The 19457-nt window shown below is 43.4% G+C and overlaps 1 protein-coding gene across 4 annotated transcripts in view; it reads right to left on the bottom strand.

The window, feature by feature from the left end:
- The window catches only part of LOC100737823 (uncharacterized), a 32514-nt gene extending 19455 nt beyond the window's left edge, over positions 1-13059 (bottom strand). For 2 of the 4 annotated variants that reach the window (XM_085013370.1, XM_085013371.1), the window contains exons 1-4: positions 12919-13059; positions 6244-6370; positions 5332-5392; positions 4031-4722 (exon numbers count right to left, since the gene is read on the bottom strand). In XM_085013370.1, coding sequence (XP_084869496.1) covers positions 4031-4722; positions 5332-5392; positions 6244-6370; positions 12919-12921 — 883 coding nt within the window. In that variant the 5' untranslated portion in view covers positions 12922-13059. Of the gene's footprint in view, positions 1-1728; positions 4723-5331; positions 5393-6243; positions 6371-12918 lie in introns of those variants that run through there. The other 2 variants (XM_085013369.1, XM_013990220.3) reach the window with 2 other exon arrangements.
- Positions 13060-19457: the final 6398 nt, after the last annotated feature.

Here is a 19457-nt window from a genome sequence, read left to right as displayed (position 1 = left end):
GCAAGGATTTTTTTTTCCTGATTCTACATTAAGAGCCTACCATGTGTGCCATGATTGGCATTGAGCCTAACTTTGTTATGAGCTTAGCCTGGCTCTGGTATATTGGAGGTTCAAAGATTAACCTACAGTGAAGATCATGGTTTCTGGGCTAGAAGGGCTAGATTTGAATCCTTATCCTGTCTTTACTACTTGCTAGCTTTGTAATCTGTGGCCCAGTTAACTCACAAAAGGAGATAAAGTGTCTGCATTATAGTTTAGACGATTACTTCGATTTATGTTAACTAATTTATGGGAAACAAACAGTGCCAGATACATGGTAAATATATTAAAAGTGTTTACATAGTGAGAAGAATCAGCCCTTGAGGATAGAGATCTACCTGGCCAGGTATTCAATCCTAAGCAATGGTGTTCTGCTGAACGGAAACCATTTTACGTAATAACACTGTCAACAGATAAGGCCACTGGGTGTTATGTCTTGGAGTAAGGCACAAGCAAGAGAGCACTCAGGGATCACATCATCACAGGGTAAAAAGAGAATTGTGTGGAGTTCCCTTGTGGCCTAGCAGCTAAGGACCCAATATTATCACTGCTGTGGCTCAGGTTCGATCTCTGGCATGAGAACTTCCTCATGCCATGGGGTGTGACCAAAAAAGAGAATTGTGCAAAATCACAAAAATGATGAAATATTGTTAGTCTAGCTGACAAAACTGATTTGTTTCTTTACAAGTTAATTTTAGCGCCAGTCCCTTCTTTCTGCATCCTAAACAAGAAATATTAAAATCCCCAATCATACATTTACACTCACTTTCTGTATCAGAACTCCCCAAGGGCAGTCTCAAGTGTGATGATTTATTAGAACTGACAGGATTTGGAAGAGCCATTATATCATGATTATGGTAAAAGCTTACAGCTTAGAAGCAGCAAAGGGAAAAGGCATATATTTGGTGAAGTCCAGGAGAAATCAAGTGCAAGCATCCAGCTATCCTCTCTAAGTAAAGTTATGTGGACAGCACAACCAGCAAGGGTATGTGACAACATTGAAGTGATGCCAATCACAGAAGCTTACCTGAACCTTGGTTTCCAGGATTTTTTATTGGTGGTCTTGTAGTCATGTAGCAGACAAAACATTCTTATCGGACAGAACATCCCAGGGACTCAAAATTTATTTCCCAAGAACTGGTCAAGGACCAGTTTTTTTTTTTTTCTTTGAAAAGTGTGGAGGGAGTTCCTGCCATGGCTCAGTGGAAATGAATCCAACTAGTATCCATGAGGATGCAGGTTCGACCCCTGACCTCGCTCAGCAGGTTAAGGATCTGGCATTGCCTTGAGGTGTGGTGTAGGCTGGCAGCTACAGCTCTCTTTCAGCCCCTAGCCTGGGAACTTCCATGTGTCATGGGTGTGGCCACACACACAAAAAAAAAAAAAACAAGAAAAAAAAAAGTGCAGAGACTGAGCAGCCAGACCCTGCTGAATTAATACTCCACTGCACACTTCCTGGCAGTGGCCAATCTGGTGCAAAGCCTGCTTCTGTGAAGCTTCTTCCAATCACCTGAAATTAGTCCAATTCCTGTACATTCTTTCTAACACAGAATTTCTGAGATGTCCTATTGTTTCTCAAGCTATGTGATCATGCCATTGCAATGAGTCAACAAACCCAATTTTGTTCACCTGCAGGTGTGCTTCTCATGGGTTTTGGTTGGTAGGCACTGACATAGCAAATATATAAGCTTTTATTCTTATGAATGAGTAAGTTCCTTTAATGGGGAAATTTTTTGTATTATAAGAAATTTCAGGGGAATATTTTTAAATAGTTATGTATTATGATCTCAGAACATGGTTAAAAAGACAGACTTACATTACTGATTTGATAATACATAATTATATTGAAATATTTTAACTTATCCTTTCTCAGTATGTTAATGTTTTCAGTACATACAAACATAAAACCAGTTTTACTAGTTTTCCTCTAAGAAATAAGTACAGAACCTCATGTCTGACTTAAAAAAACATGTATCAGAACTCTCTTGTGGCACAGTGGGTTAAGGATCCAGCATTGTCACTGCAGAAGCCTGAGTCATTGCTGTGGTACAGGTTTGATCCCTGGCCTGGGAACTTCCACATGCTGCGGGCTTGGCAAAAAAAAAAAAAAAAAAAAAAAAAACAGGAAAAGAAACATGTATCTTATTTTGCAAACATAAAAATTGTAATATTTGACCACATATTAAGTTTACTGTTTACAGACTACATCTGGATGTGAAAAGAAAACTCACACAATCTACTTTATATATTTTCCAGGTGCCTATTTCTCAAATGGAACTACTGTCTAGAAGCAAAAATACAGAGTAAGTACAACCACTCTACAATGCAATCAGGAAATGAAGTCCTACATGTTTTCTTACTCACAATTATAACTTTCAGGGTAGAGTCAGGAACACAGGGCCACTAGATATATATGTAGATATATATATATATAGACATATATATATATATCTATATATATGAAGATGTTCACTACACAAATTAGACTCAACACAAATATGGTAAAAACTGGAGAAAAGAGAGTGTCAGAGAACATCACCAACCATGAAAGTAAAAATCAGTGGTGTGGGTGGACATGTTGGAGCTTGCAGGAAGATCTAAATTGTAGACTGCAACATAATGATAATTAGAAGCAAATAAAACTACATAACATCCCAATGGTTACATATTTTAAAATACACTTCAAAAGATCTGTGGGTCCAAAAAGATTTCATAGTGTGAATAACTTTTATATAAGCAATTCATAATGAAAACACTGTATAGCAAAAGGTCTGAAAAAAAAAAGGTCTGTTATTTGGCTGACAGGGTATGTAGTGGGTAGAATGGTGCCCTCCCCCCAAAGATATATCCACTTAAAATCTGTGAATGTGACCTTATTTGGAAAAAGTCTTTGTAAATGTAATAAGGATCTCAAGATGATATCATCCTGGACTCGAGTGGGCCCTGAATCCAATGACAAGTGTCCTTATAAGAGAAGGGGATAAAACACTTAGAGAAGGTGATGTTAAGATGAAGACAGAAACTGGAGTGATGCATCTACAAACCTCAAATACCAAGGATTGCTGGTAGCCACTATAAGTTTGAAGAGATCAGATTCTTCCTCAGAACCTTCACAAGGATCCAACCCTAATGATACTTGATTTTTTATTTCTAGCGCCCAGAACAGGAAGAGAATGCATTTCTCTTTCTTTATGGTGATTTGTTAGGGCAGCCCTGGCAAATAAATTCTTAAAGGAAAATTGTCTCCTAAATGCTATTCTCAGAAAGAACTGGAAGCAATATGATTGGGATCTACTTTAAGAATAAGGCACAAATAAAGCCAACAGGGTATCTAAGACCTCTGTAAAATTTTTGCAATGGTATGCAGTTTGTTGTACACAATAAATGTGACCTGCATGAAGATCTTCCATCATTACTTACTGACATGGAGTTTCTCTTTTGTGTGAGTTTGCATATATTTTGTTTTTGGCTGCCATTGTGGCATGTGAAAGTTCCCAGGCCAGGATCAAACACATGCCACAGCACTGACCCAAGTCATTGTAGTGACAATGCCAGATCCACAGCCCACTGCACCACAAGGGAACTCTTGAATTTTTTTTAAGGATAGGGGACTACAGAAGACTTTCCCCCAATGCTGACATTTAGAGTTTCTCCCCAGTATGAATTCTCATGTGTCTTTGTAAGGATGAAAGCCTGCTAAAGGCTTTACCACATTCCTTACATTCATAGGGTTTCTCTCTACTGTGAGTTCTCAAATGTCCTCGAAAAGATGATGACCAACTGAAAGCTTTCCCGCATTGCTTACATACATAGGGTTTCTCTCCAGTATGAATCCGCACATGTGTTCTAAAGTATGAAGGACTACCAAAGGCTTTCCCACATTCATTACATGCATATGGTTTCTCTCCAGTGTGAGTTCGCAAATGTCCCTTGAAAGATGAAGGAGAACTGAAAGATTTTCCACACTGTTTACATTCATAAGGCTTTTCACCTGAGTGTGTCCTCATGTGAATCCTAAGGTCTGAGGGCCAGCTGTAGGCTTTCCCACATTCCACACATCTATAGGCTTTCTCTCCAGTGTGCATCCTTGCATGTATGATCAGGTAAAAAGAATGAAGGAAGGCTTTTCCACAGTCTTTACATTCATAGGTTTTTTCTGCACTGTGAACCTTCACATGTTTTCTAAGAGAAGAGGGAGAAGAGAAGGATTTACTGCACTCTTTACAAGCATAGGGTTTCTCAACGGTATGAGTTTCTCTATGTGTCCAAAGGTTTGAAGGAGATCTGAAGGTTTTCCCACATTTTTCACATTCATAAGGCTTCTCGCCAGTGTGAGTTCTCATATGGACTCTAAGTTTGGAGAAATATATAAAGGCTTTTCCACATTCTTTACATGCGTAGGGTTTCTCTTCAGTGTGAGCTCTTATGTGTGCCCTGAAGGATGAGTAAGAAATAAAAGTTCTCCCACATTCCTTACATTGATAGGGTTTTTGTCCATGTTGAGGTGATGCTATGGGACTCTTTAGTGATGAAGAATCGATGATGGCTTTTTCAAATTTATTGTATTCATAGGATTTTACTCTAGCAGAAAGTCTCTTAAGTACAATAAGATTGGAAATCCCGCTGGTTTCTCCACCCTGATTAGTTTCTTTACTTTCTGAGGATATGTCCATCACATGACATCTGTTAAAAATAGGAATCATGTTACTCATGATTTGTTACTGATTCATTATAGCTTTTAATGATCAATAGGATTACATTGTTACCACTTTCTACAAATGTATGTTTCTTGCTCTGTTAGAATTGTTTCAAAGTAATATAAGTTGAGAGTGCTGACAGAGGGCTCAACCCCAGGCACCATTTTCAGTGTTTTTAATATATGGGATTTTGTGCCCTGACAGTTGTTTACAACTGAGCTAAATCTCAAAGAGTCACTATTTTCCTTTTTATTTTTATTTTTTGCTTTTTAGGGCATATAGAGGTTCCCAAGCTAGGAGTCGAATTGGAGCTATAGCTACCAGCCTATGCCACAGCCACAGCAACACCAGATCCTTAACCCACTGAGCGAAGCCAGGGATTGAACCTGCATCCCCATGGATGCTAGTCAGATTCATTACTACTGATCCATGATGGGAACTCCAACCTCTGTATCATTTTTATAAAATTGTCTTGTGAAAATTCTCTGTGAATACTTAAGATCTGACATGTATCTACATATATACACACATATACATATTAATATCATGGCAGTCTATCCTGAGACTGACTTTCTTTAATATATGGGTCACTCACCTCAAATGTGTTCCCTGGTTCTTGTGCTGTTCTTCAGTGTTATGGCATTTCCAGTTTTCCCCTAAAATGAAGAACCAGGAATGATTTCTTCTTCAAACATACACTGTGGAGGATTTGACCTCCTGATTTTTGAGTGTCATGATATGAAAAATCAAAACAAATTTACATTCTTTGGAAAGAACTGGCAGGATAAAGGGCAAGAAAATAGGTAGGAAACATGTACATTTCTTTTCAAGAACAATCCAAAAGATAAACAAATTTTATAAGAAAAATGCACTTCTGAGCAAAAAAAAAAAAAGAATTGGAGGAATTTTGGCTATTTCAGGATTTTAACAATAAGGACAAGAGGTCAAAGTCAAAATGATGGCCAGCTTATGGAAAATACTTCCATGAAGACTGAGACTTCTGGTGACATAATGCCCTATTATCAGGAAGCAACACAGGATGGAACTGCTGAAATGCACACGCTGAAACAGCATATGGAAGTTTCTGGGCCAGCGATTGAATCTGAGCTGTATCTGCAATCTACGCTGAAGCACAACAACTCTAGGTCGGGGATCGAATCTGCAACACCATGGAGACAAGCTGGATCATTAACCTACTATGTCACAGTGGGAACTCCTAGAAGGTCTTTCAGTGTCAACAAGGACATTTGTGAGGATGGGGGAAAAAAAAAAAAAAAGGGAAGCTAACCCTTACAGTGGCTAAAAACATTTAATGAGAAAGTAGTAGGTTTCATACATAACATGAGAAAGTTGTTAGACTACATGCTCCATGCTCCATAGTAGTGTGACCCTGACTTTCTTTCTTAGCAATAAATTCCTATTGTTCAGCCCATGTTCTGAAACAAGTGCAATAGCTTGAGGATATCTGCACTCTAGAGAGTAAGTGAAGGAATGATGCCATCCTTACCTACTGAGGCCAGGTTCCTGAAGGTCTCCAGCATCACATCTCTGTAGAGGTTCCTTTGAGCCAGATCCAACAAAGCCCACTCCTCTGGGGTGAAGTCCACAGCCACATCCTCAAAGACCACTGAGTCCTGAAACATGCACCAAATTCTGGCTTAATGAGGTACCACTCTCCACCAGTGTGTGAAGGAGGAAGGGGGAGGCTGACAGCACTGAGTAACCAGGACTCAATTCAGAGCAAGTTTATCCATGGCTCCATGGTCTCCCATCTACCCTAGGGCTTTGTCATCAACTCTCTTTCCCTCTATTCAGCACCAACTTCCTCAGTGATGTTAGCCTGCCTCAGAGATTTAACAGATTTAGTGAACTCATCTCTCCACTGTTTGAATGTGGCTACTTCTACTCCTCCGCTCCATCTGAAGGGTCCAGCTCCATCCACACTACATTGGGGATATAGAAGAAATACTCTACAAATAAAACAACTATTTTGTTTTTAATGAAAATGATTTTATCCCCTTCTTCATGGTCCCATACAGGCCTCAGCCCATTATGAAACCAAGGTCGGGCTTGGATGAGGTTTTAATGAATGAAAACACAGTGAGGGTCTGGGAGCATTTCTTGCTTTTCTCCTTGCCAACAATCTGATTCTTTTTTCTTTTTTGTCATTTTTTTAGGGCCGCACCCTTGGCATATGGGGGTTCCCAGGCTAGGGGTCCAATTGGAGCTGCAGCTGCAGGCTTATACCACAGCCACAGCAACTCAGGATCCAAGCCATGTCTGTGACCTACACCACAGCTCACAGCAATGCCAGATCCTTAACCCACTGTGCAAGGCCAGGGAGTGAACCTGAGTCCTCATGGCTACTAGTCTGGTTCGTTAACCACTAAGCCACGATGGGAAATCCAAAATTTTAATTCCTTTATTTGCTTTTCAAGGGCCAAACTCATGGCATATGGAGGTTCCCAGGCTAGGGGTCAAATTGGAGCTACAGCTGCCAGCCTACACTATAGCCACAGCAACGTGGGATCTGAGCCGCGTCTGTGACCTACATCACATCTCACGGCAATGTGGGATCCTTAACCCACTGAGCAAGGCCAGGGATCAAACCCGCAACCTCAGGGTTTCTAGCCAGATTTGTTTCCGCTGTGCCACAAAGGGAACTCCCAAAAATTTGATTCTTAAGATGCCTTGTTATGCCCAACCTTCAACCCAGGCCCTGATCTGGATATTTCCTTGAAAAACTCCAATCCCTCATAAACTGGCAGGTCCACCTGGTGGAATAAGAATATTCTTTATGAGAAGCATTAATATTTACTTATCTGTCTCCTGTTCTTCTATAAAACAGCAACTTTTCCTTTCTCTTCATGCTCTCTGGGAGTCAGGCAGTGTATTGACAAGTTGGAACCCAGGCAAGAGAAAGGAAGCACAAGACTTCAGACCTCACCACAGTGCCTGCATTCAGGAGCCTCAGTGTTGATGATGACAAGTGATGTCACAATTATGGGTGATAGTTCTTCCTCAACACCTAGGCAAACTGATGTTACATGATGCCAGAACAGCCCTGCCTTCCCTAGAAAAGAGCGCACTGTCCTTCTAGCTTGTGAAGAGGCAGTTGTGAGAAGTGAATTATTTTAAGCCCAGAGGGGTATGGCTATGAGTTCGCCCAGATCGTAAAATGTATAATGGGATCTGGTAGCACTTTCATCCTTAAGGACATCTGCTCCCACTGAAAATCCAGAGCACTGACCTATCCACCAGCCTCTTGGGGGCTCTACACAGAACAGTAATTTCTGCGCCCCCTGGCTTGCAGACAAGCCTAAATGCCCAGCCCCTGAGCGTGGAATCTGATGACGTGCTGCATCCCCCAAAAGCCTTGCCTTTGAGAAGTACATCATTCCACTGACTTCCACATGCAGAGGTGTGAACACAGGCTGCCACACTGCAATGCAGGTGCTACAGTTTGCCTGAACAGGAAACAGCAGAACTAGAATGCTCCAGGTGGGAACCCTCTTGTGAGGCTGGTAAGTAAAGCAACTGCTCTGGGCATCCTTGATCATTCTTGGTGCACTGGTATCCAGCACTGTCTCAAAACAGGCTTCCACAAAATTCAGCTAACTCTTCCGCATTTTAAAACCATCAAAATTCCTAATAGATTCACAACAATGTTAAAACTAAAATGCACTATTGGAGCATCCATGATGTGTGACGTATTTTGCACATAGATTTCCACACATTAGCTCATTTATTTCTCATAATCTCCCAAGTAGCTATCATTACAATCAGTATGGAGCAGAGGAAACTCCATAGACAACAGTCAATTAATACTCTCAGTGTGACCCAGTTAGAATGCTGTAGGTAGGTCTGCCTGCTTTCAAAGCCTCCTAATAGCTGCATTTCTGTTCATACATGTTACGGGATGATTATGCCCGTTATTCCACAGCATGAGTAACGTGACCCAGAACAGAGATCAGCAAGCTTTGTCTATTAAGGTCACACAATACATTGTTAGGCTTTTCTAGCTATGTAGTCCCTGTTGCAACTGCTCAGCTCTGCCTTGCAGCACAAAAGCAGCCAGGGATAATATGTAAAGGAATGCACATGGCAGTGTGCTAATGGCACTTTATTTATACAAATAGGTGGTTGGCAGTGTTTGGCCTGAGGGCTGTATATTGCCAACCCCTGATCTGGAGCAGTGCCATCAAATAGGAAGACAATATAGACCGCATATCCAAATTTGAATTTTCTTGTCACCACCTTATAAAAACTAAGTTGTATTGAAATTATAATACATATATTTTTGGGCACACCCGTGGCACGTGAAAGTTTCCAGGCTGGGGACTGAAGCTGCACCATGGAAGCAACACAAGCCGCTGTAGTGACAATGCTGGACCCTTAACTTGCTGTGCCACAAGGGAAATCCAATAATACTTTTCATTTGCCCAGCAAATACAGTATGAATATCATTTCAACATGTGATCCACATAATTACTGAGATATTATAGGAGTTCCTGCCATGGTGCAGTGGCTTAAGAATCCAACTGCAGCAGTGTGGGTCACTGAGGAGGTGTGGGTTCAATCTTCCACCAAGAACTTCCATATGCTGCAGGTGTGGCCATAAAATAATAATACTAATAGAAATACGTTACATTATTTTTGTTACACTAAGTGTTAGAAATCTAGTATGGATTTCACACATGAGCCCAACTCAATTCTGGGCTGTGTTTCAAGAGCTTAACAGCCACGTGGGGCCAGGGATAGTGGACAGTGCAGATCCCCACTCTGCCTGTCTCCTGAACAGGCCAGTGGAGACTAGAAAAATGGAACATTCTCTTCACGTCGGACATCCTCGGGCTCCCTCTCCTGGCAAATCCCTCTGTCTCAGGCCCTTCCTTCTCTAGGCACTTTTAACTGACTCATTTGGGAAAGATCTATTTGGGTGACAGTTCCTCCTACATGCAGTTATAGGGATACAGCACTTAAGAGAAAAATCCTGAACCACATGAGTCTTAAAATCTCAGAGGAAAGACAATAAGTAAATTGAATATTATCTAGAAAAAGGGATAAGTGCTGTAGGGTAAAATCCAGGACAGTGAAGGCAGTTGGAACTAGGAACAAGAGCAAAGGGACTGGAACAGGTGACATCAAAACAGTGAGATAGGAGTTCCCGTCATGGCGCAGTGGTTAACGAATCCGACTAGGAACCATGAGGTTGTGGGTTCGGTCCCTGCCCTTGCTCAGTGGGTTAAGGATCCGGCGTTGCTGTGAGCTGTGGTGTGGGTTGCAGACACGGCTTGGATCCTGAGTTGCTGTGGCTCTGGTGTAGGCTGGCGGCTACAGCTCCGATTAGACCCCTAGCCTGGGAACCTCCATATGCCGTGGGAGCGGCCTAAGAAATAGCAAAAAGACAAAAAAAAACCCCACAAAAATAACCCAGTGAGATAACCATCTGAGTAACACACAATTGATACCTTGGATGGATTGTTTGTTTGTTTTAATGCCTCTACGTTTTTGAACTATAAGGATCAGAAAGAGAATGTCATGATTTCAAGTGTTTTTGTCAACTTCACCATGTCCCTTTGGAGAGACAGTAGAATCAAAGTGTTCCCAGCCAAGTGCAGAAGCACCATCTACTCCCAGAAATGAACAGTACCACAGGGCTAAAAATGAACTCAAGAATTTGGACAAAGAGCAGTAGGATTTAAGCACAGAAAGGAGTTCCCATCGTGGCTCAGTGGTTAATGAATCCAACTAGGAACCAGGAGGTTGCGCATTCGATCCCTGGCCTTGCTCAGTGGGTTAAGGATCTAGCATTGCCATGAGCTGTAGTGTGGATCGCGGCTGTGGCTTGAATCCTGAGTTGCTGTGGCTGTGGTGTAGGCCAGCAGCTACAGTTCCAACTGGACCCCTAGCCTGGGAGCCTCCATATGCAGTGGATGTGGCCTAAAAGACAAAAAGACCAAAACAAACAAACAAAAATATTTGCAGCAATGAGAGATTATCATACTAACGAAATAAGTCAAAAAGAGAAAGACAAATACCATATATCACTTAAAAGTGGGATCTAAAATGTGCACAAATGAACCTATTTACCAAACAGAAACAGACATGCAGACATGGAGGACAGACTTGTGGTTGCCTGCCCCCCGCCCAACGGGGCCAGGGGGTGGGTGGGGGTGGGGGTGAGGGGGAAGGGGGTTTAAGGTTAGTACGTGCAAACCATTACATTTAGAAAGGATAAACAAGGTCCTACTGTATAGCACAGGGAACTATATCCAATCTTTGGACAGACCACGATGTAAAATTATACATATATATATATGGCTGAGTCACTTTGCAGTACAGTGAAACTGGCACAATATTGCAAATAACTATATAGTCAAATTTTTTTTAATAAAGCTAAGAATACATCTCTTAGAACTACTCAAATTGAAATCTTTGGCAATCTTCTTCAACAAAAACAAAGCTTGGGCAAATAAATTTATGAATGAAAAAGCAGGCATAATTAGGGATGTTCTAGGGATTAAACATGAGAAGAGGGGAATGGTCTAAAATAAAATTTTAAAATCTGAGTACTTCTATACTATTCAGTAGTTGAAAGTAATTTAATAAAATGGTGTTTTCAAACATTCACGGAAAAGAAACAAAAATCCCAAACCATTTTACGGGCCAGTTTTATTAAAAAGAGATCAGTAATTCTTTTTTTTTTTTTTTTTAATCTTTTCAAGGCCGCAACCGTGGCATGTGCAAGTTCCCAGGATAGGGGTCGAATCAGAGCTACAGCTGCTGGCCTACATCACAGCCACAGCAACGCAGGATCCAAGCTGCATCTGCGACCCACACCACAGCTCAGATCCTTAACCCACTGAGCGAGGCCAGGATCAAACACGCAACCTCACAGATCCTAGTCCAGTTCGTTAACCGCTGAGCCACGAAGGAAACTCTGAGATCGATAATTCTATGTGTAGAAGATAATTCCTTTTTCAGAGATGTGCCAAGAGCAGAATAGCACAACAAAATTAAATATCATTAACAAATACAAGCATAAAATTCTACTGAAAATTAGTTTCCTAAATAATGAGTAATAATGTACATAATAAAACACAACCACGTTCATTTTACTCTAGGAATGCAAGAATGTTTCAAAATTAATGCATTTTACCATATTAATAGAAACAGAAAAATCATAATCCACATCATTAGATACAAAACAATTACTAACATATTACTCTCAATAATGGATATAAACTTTTAATACACTAGAACTAGAAGGAACACGGCTAACTGGGGAATATGTGCACAAAAACACTTACTGCAGTGTTAAACGAAATATGTGATATAGTAAAGCAGCTTTCTTGTCAAAAAGATAAGACACACAGTATCTTATTCTATATTGTACTAGAAGTCCCTGTGAATCATTAAAAAAAAAAAGAAAAAGGCAAAATGACAGGACCAAAAAAGCTGAAATATTACTTGCAGGTTAGATTCTGTATGTAAAGATTCAAAGAATTTATAGATGAATAATTAAAATCTATACTTGCATCTAACAAGGACTCCAAAATATTACTCAAAAATGTGTTTACTTCTATGTACTACAAACAGTACTTTAAAAAAAATACCATTTAAATCAGCATCGATACTAGGTAAAGAGGAACAAGGCTTTATAAAGGTTTTGAAAAACACGTATGATGAAAACAATAAAACATCATTAAAGGAAATTAATGGAGAGACATACCAAGACTGGGGATCGCACAGCTCAGTACTATAAAGGATCCATCCCCGAATTCATCTACAGGTTCAATGTAATCTCAACTCAATCTTTGTACTTGAAGTGGTGATTCTAATCTTATTTTTTACACACAAGAAACAATCCCATTGGGCACCAGAATACATCCACTTCTGAGTATACTAGACCAGACCCTCACCTCTGTAGTCGCTATAAACCAACGAGACATTAAAAGGTCTCCTTTTTTAAAGCTTCATAGTCTAGGATATTTGGTGACTCAGTAAAGAAAAATCTGGGTGACACAGGGACCAGCCCTCCCCAGCACCCTGCAACCGAGGACGGAGATTCTGGTCAGAACTGCGGGGGAGGCGCACACCGGGCCCGCGTCATCTTCCAGTAGGTTCCTGCCGCCTCGAACCAGCCCCTCCTGGTCTCCAGCTCGGCCCGCGCACTCACCATCTGGGCCCGCTCTGAGCTCTCCCTGGGGTCCTCCTCGCGGTTCCGCGATCAGGGGAGGTTAGAGAGATGGAGACTGTACACCTGGGGCAGCGCGGGGCAGGTGCGCAGGAGAGCCTGCGGTCCAAGAGCTACATCCATACCCTCGGGAGCGCGAACACCCCCAGCTCTGATTGGATGGAGCTAGGTATTCTCTGCTCTGATTGGGGGGTTCTTCAGCCAGTCCCCTCACAGGGGTTCTGATTGGGTGGTTTCTCGAGACAAACACCTTGATTGGGCAGTGTGTCCTTTGGAGCGTCTGAGGACCGTGCTCCACGCTCCGACGCAGCTAATTGGGCAATTTGCGTGTCTGGCGTGAGTGGTGGGTGAGGTGCGGATCACGTGGTTGAGCCTGGAGGAAAGCTGATTCTCCGCTTCAGAGTTGTGCTTGTCCAGCCTCTTCAACCGGCTCCGGCCCGCTCTTGGCTCTGACCCGAACCTGCTCTCTGCCTGGCCAACCGGGCATCCGCCCACGTCCGTAGCTCCTCCTGGTCCTCCCTTGGACTGGGAAGTCCTGGCTTGGCTTCTCGGCGGAGCGCCCCCTACCCTCGGCCGGAGCCAGAAAGCAACAGACCCGAAGAGCCAGGTGACCTCCGGGGTCAGGGGTAGACACGGGGCTTTGGGGACCACGACCTCTAGGAAGTCAGTACCCACACTGGAGATTGATATCATCCTGTCTGAATTTCAGGAAAAAAAAATTTTTTTCCCACTAGCCTTGATTTTTTTTTTTTTTTTTAGTGTACTTAAAACAGATCTGATTCTGGTTAGCTTCTTTAAGATTTCATTTCTAGGAATTCCCGTCTTGGCTCAGTGGTTAATGAATCAGACTAGGAACCATGAGGTTGTGGGTTCGATCCCTGGCCTTGCTCAGTGGGTTAAGGATCCAGCGTTGCCCTGAGCTGTTGTGTAGGTTGCACACGTGGCTCGGATCCCGCGTTGCTGTGGCTCTGGCGTAGGCCGGCGGCTACAGCTCGGATTAGACCTCTAGCCTCGGAACCTTCATATGCCACAGGAGCAGCCCTAGAAAAGGCAAAAAGACAGACCAAAAAACAAAAACAAAAAAAAAAAAAAAGATTCATTTCTAGAGAGCTCCAGTTGTGCCTTAGTGGGTTAAGGACCGGATGTTGTCTCTGTGAGGATGGTGTTCCATTCTTGGTCTTGCTCAGTGGGTCAAGAATCCATCTGATGCTGCAGGTTGCAGATGTGGCTGGAATCTGGCGTGCCTATGGCTGTGGTGTAGACTACAGCTGCAGCTCCAAATAGACACCTCGTCTGGGAACTTCCATATGCCAGGGGTGTGGCCCTAAAAAGAAAAAAAAAAAAGATTTAATTTCTATCATTTTAACTTACCATCAGGATTTTTTTTTTTTTTTTGGTCTTTTTTGCTATTTTCTTGGGCCACTCCCACGGCATATGGAGGTTCCCAGGCTAGGGGTCGAATTGGAGCTGTAGCTGCCAGCCTACGCCAGAGGCACAACCAATGCAGGATCTGAGCTGCGTCTACAACCCACAGCTCTCTGCAACGCCGGATCCTTAACCCACTGAGCAAGGCCAGGGATCGAACCAGCAACCTCATGGTTCCTAGTCGGATTCGTTAACCACTGAGCCATGATGGGAACTCCAAGGATTTTTCTTATTAATATTTCTATTTATATTGTTTTCTTTCCCAGGGTTATTTTGCTTAAAATCTCTACAGCAGGGAGTTCCCGTCGTGGCGCAGTGGTTAACGAATCCGACTAGGAACCATGAATTTGCGGGTTCGGTCCCTGCCCTTGCTCAGTGGGTTAACGATCCAGCGTTGCCGTGAGCTGTGGTGTAGGTTGCAGACGCGGCTCGGATCCCGCGTTGCTGTGGCTCTGGCGTAGGCCGGTGGCTACAGCTCCGATTCAACCCCTAGCCTGGGAACCTCCATATGCCGTGGGAGCGGCCCAAAGAAATAGCAAAAAGACAAAAAAAAAAAAAAAAAAATCTCTACAGCAGGAGTTCCCACCATGGCAAAGTGGGTTAAGAACATGACTCCTTAGGTCATTGCAGAGGCACAGGTTGGATCCTTGGCCTGGTACAATGGGTTAAAGGATCCAGCACTGCCAAAACTGTGATGTAGATCACAGCTGTGGCTCAGATTCAGTCCCTGGCCCAGGAACTTGCATATGCCACTGGTGTGTTCATAAAAAATAAAAAAAAATCTGTATGCCTCACTCCCACTTCCCCAGTTTGTTGTTTGTTTGTTTTTTTTCCTTTTCAGGGCCGCACCTGCAGCATATGGAAGCTCTCAGGCTAGGGGTGGAATCAGGATCTGATTCCACAACACAGGATCTGAGCCACATCTGCAACCTATACCACAGCTCATGGCAATTCCGGATCCTTAGCCCACTGAGCAAGGCTGGAGATCGAACCTTAAACCTCATGGTTCCTAGTCAGATTTGTTTCTGCTGTACCACGACGGGAACCCCCTCACATCCCCAGCTTCTGCAGGGTTCAGCACCACCCTTTCTCTGGTCCTCAGATCCAGTCAGTCAGTTAGAAAATCAGTGAGACTCTCCCCACAGTCCGGTGGCATTGATCTCAATGTAAAGGTCTCTCTCCCTCACAGTGCCTTCCAAGGAGCTCCTTGGAAGCATTATCTTTCCTTTTGTTAATCAGTCTAATAGGAGTTTCTCTTTTGCATTTATACTCATTTTCTATTAGCTCATTTAGGTGCTTGTTGTCTGTCTCCCTGACACAATTGCACTATTGGAAGGAAGTCTGTGGCATTACTTCACAATCTTAGCCTCTGGGCACACTGCCATTACTATTATTACTAAATTTTCTCTGATATATTTCAGACAATGACTGCCAGGTTGGGGTCTTACTCATAGGAGGTATTTGAGAGCAGTAAGTGAAGAGGAACTGAGGTCAGTAGGCCTTCCCACTGATGTGGGATCTCAGTTCTCAGACCTGTGGTGAAAGCATGGAGTCCTAACTCCTAGGCAACCAGGGAACTCCCTGGAATCTATTTTTTCTGAGGCACCATGGGACTAATGCATAGGCTCCTTTGTTATTATGGTCAGTGCCTTTGGTCTTGACGTCTACTTTTTCTCCTTTTGACTTAATTTCCTGCTGCCCTTTTGTCCCTCTCTTTTTGCCTTTCTGATTCACTTCATTTCACATGTGTCTTCTGCATGCAGTTTCTATCTACATCTTGTTTGGTGAGCCAAATTGAGACTCCTTTTTTATTTAATGGTGAGTTGAGCCAGTTCACATTTGTTGATATCCATAATATGTTTGGTTTCACTTTGTTGTAACTTTTTTGTGGTAAAATACATATAACATAAAATGTACCATCTTAATCATTTTTAAGCACACAGCTCAGTGGAATCAACTCTGTTCACAGTGTTGTGCAACCATCCCCACCATCCCTCTCCAGAACTTTCTCACCTTCCCAAACTGAAACTCTGTCCCCATGAAACACTCTCTATCCCCTCTCCCCTCCGCTGGCCCCATCATCTACTTTCTGTCTCTTTAGGATTTGACTTCTCTGGGGACCTCAACAGGAGTGTCATCATCCAGTATTTGTCCTTCTGCGTCTGGATTATTTCATTTAGCATAGTGTCTTCCTGGCTCATCCATGTTATATAGCATCAGAATGTCATATTTTTTTAAAATACACACTTTATTTTTAGAATGATTTCAGAGGAGTTCCTGTTGTGACTCAGTGGTAATGAACCTGACTAGCATCCACGAGAACACAGGTTAGATCCTTGGCCTTGCTCAGTGGATTGGGGATCCAGGGTTGCCTTGAGTTGTAGTGCTGCCATGAACTGTAGCACTGCCATAACCTGTAGGGTAGGTCGTAGGTGCAGCTCAAATCCCAACTTGCTGTGGTTGTGGCATAAGTTGGCAGCTGCAGTTCCAATTTAGCCCCTAGCCTGGGAGCTTCTATATGCCACAGGTGGGGCCCTGAAGAGAATGATTTTAGATAAGCAAAGGAAAAAAAGTAAAGCTAGTACAAAGACTTCCCTGTATCCCATATCCAGTTTACCCTATGATTAATATCTTTTATTAGTCTGGTACATTTGTTACAAATAATGAACCAATACTGATATATTATTTTTTGGTTTTTTTTTTTTTTTTTTTTGTCTTTTTGCTATTTCTTGGGCTGCTCCTGCGGCATATGGAGGTTCCCAGGCTAGGGGTTGAATCGGAGCTGTAGCCACCGGCCTACGCCAGGGCCACAGCAACGCGGGATCCGAGCCTCGTCTGCAACCTACACCACAGCTCACGGCAACGCCGGATCGTTAACCCACTGAGCAAGGGCAGGGACCAAACCCGCAACCTCATGGTTCCTAGTCAGATTCGTTAACCACTGCACCACGACGGGAATTCCTATTTTTTGAATAAAAGTCCTTATAGGCCAGTGCTGGAGCTCCAACCTCAACAACATGTATTTTAGTGGGCAAACAACCTGACACCCTATGAACTACATACACCAAAATCATGCCATAGTATCTAAAATCTATTTGCAATAGAGCCACCTCATCACCCTCTAGGAGACATCTTGGACTGTTGGGAGCTTTTAGATTCACCCACCCTCAACTGGGGCTTTAATTATACCAGCTGGATTCAATGACAGCAATTTCATGGAGGCTGCCATCACTTTTGTTGGCTGTGAACCTTGATTTGAAAGGTTTTTTGGTTTGTTTTTTTTTTTTTTTTTTTTTTCTTTTTGCCAAATCTTCGGCCGCTCCCGCGCCATATGGAGGTTCCCAGGCTAGGGGTCTAATGGGAGCTGTAGCTGCCAGCCTACGCCAGAGCCACAGCAATGTGGGATCCGAGCCGCGTCTGCAACCTACACCACAGCTCACGGCAACGCCGGATCCTTAACCCACTGAGCAAGGCCAGGGATGGAACCCACAACCTCATGGTTCCTAGTCGGATTCGTTAACCACTGCTCCATGATGGGAACTCCTGAAAGGTATTTTAAAGTCAAGCTTCCAGGCCCACATTTACCTTAAAATTCTGTAAGTGGCTCAGCCTCATTGTTATACCAGAGAGCCACAAAACTCACTGCACCTCAACCCAAGTGGATATTCTCAGGTGGAAACAAAAATGAAGGCCTAAAAAAGAATAAGTTCACGTGACTCATTGACCCACCCTGACCCAGACCTGCAGTCTCCACCTTATTGGACCTCCACAGGCAAAACAACCAAGCCCACCAAATGGTTGACCTCCCAAGGACAAAGACAGCCTCAAGGAGAAAGTTAAATTTTGATACCATGATCTCAACCACTATCCTGGACCCATAGAACTCAGCACATGACCCCCTGCCTATAAAACCTGATTCTCTGCTAACAGCAGGAGGCTCTGAGCTCCTCTTGCTCAATGCTCTTGGCCACTCTGCTGGTCAATCAATCTTGCTTCAGATCTCACTGGTCCGGTCAACTGTCTTTCTTTCCCCGGCAATCTAACAGCCACTTGGAAAGAATATCCCAGTCCCAGGTAACATGGCCCCAGCACCAAGTCCTTAGGAAGCTGCAGGATTCATCTTTTTAAATGTCTAAAATAATAATAATAATAATAAATATTAAAAAAAGGAGTTCCCGTTCGTGGCGCAGTGGTTAACGAATCCGACTAGGAACCATGAGGTTGTGGGTTCGATCCCTGCCCTTGCTCAGTGGGTTAAGGATCCGGTGTTGCCGTGAGCTGTGGTGTAGGTCGCAGACATGGCTCGGATCCCGCATTACTGTGGCTCTGGCGTAGGCTGGCGTCAACAGCTCTGATTAGACCCCTAGCCTGGGAACCTCCATATGCTGCGGGAGCGGCCCAACAAATGGCAAAAGACAAATAATAATAATAATAATAATAATTTTAAAAAGTATGTCTAGACTTAGATAAAGAGACTAAGCACAAAGACTGCTGAAGTACGGCCAAGGCTTGGATTTCAGAGATGTACCAGGGTCTCCAACCCCACAGAAAAGGGCTTTTCTCTTCTGTGTGAGGAGGGTGAGCAGGAGGGAAGTTGGGCGAGTGAGGGCAGTGTATTGACTGTGGGACCAGTGTGCCTGGACAGGACAGGGCCCCTTGGTGGCCCATTCTCTGGAGAAGCTGACCAAGGACTTTTTCTGAATCTCGGTGTTGCTCAGGCATGGTGATGCGCACCCTGCTGATGCGGCGTAAGAAATGGACTCCTAGAACTTGGTCGAGACCAGAAGTGCAGGCTGAACAGGAGTGCCGAACCTCCCAGTGTCAAAAGTCACACGTCAAACCCTTTCAAGCTGATGTGTCTCTGCTCTTAAAGCGCAGAAACCCACGGTGACCTTACTCCCGGGCCGACCGCCGACCCCGGATGTCCCCAGGCTCTCCTGTCCCATCTTGTCCTGTTCCGACTCAGGATAAGGGGATGCTCCGTGGGGACATTGAGTTAGTACTTCCCAGTCTAGGAGGAAGATAAGGAGGGGCGGCCGAGCTGCGGGCGAACGCTAGTTCCGCCAGCCCGGGAACAAGTTTTCTCCGAGCTCCGA

The sequence above is a fragment of the Sus scrofa genome, chromosome 2 (genome assembly GCF_054392235.1).
Source record: "Sus scrofa isolate SSC_HxYL_T2T_F1_AM1 chromosome 2, Sscrofa_HxYL_maternal_Yorkshire_Landrace_v2.0, whole genome shotgun sequence".
In the NCBI taxonomy this organism is placed as follows: domain Eukaryota; kingdom Metazoa; phylum Chordata; class Mammalia; order Artiodactyla; family Suidae; genus Sus; species Sus scrofa.
The sequence above is the reverse complement of the archived record's forward strand: the minus strand, read 5'-3'. Positions and strand labels throughout refer to the sequence as shown.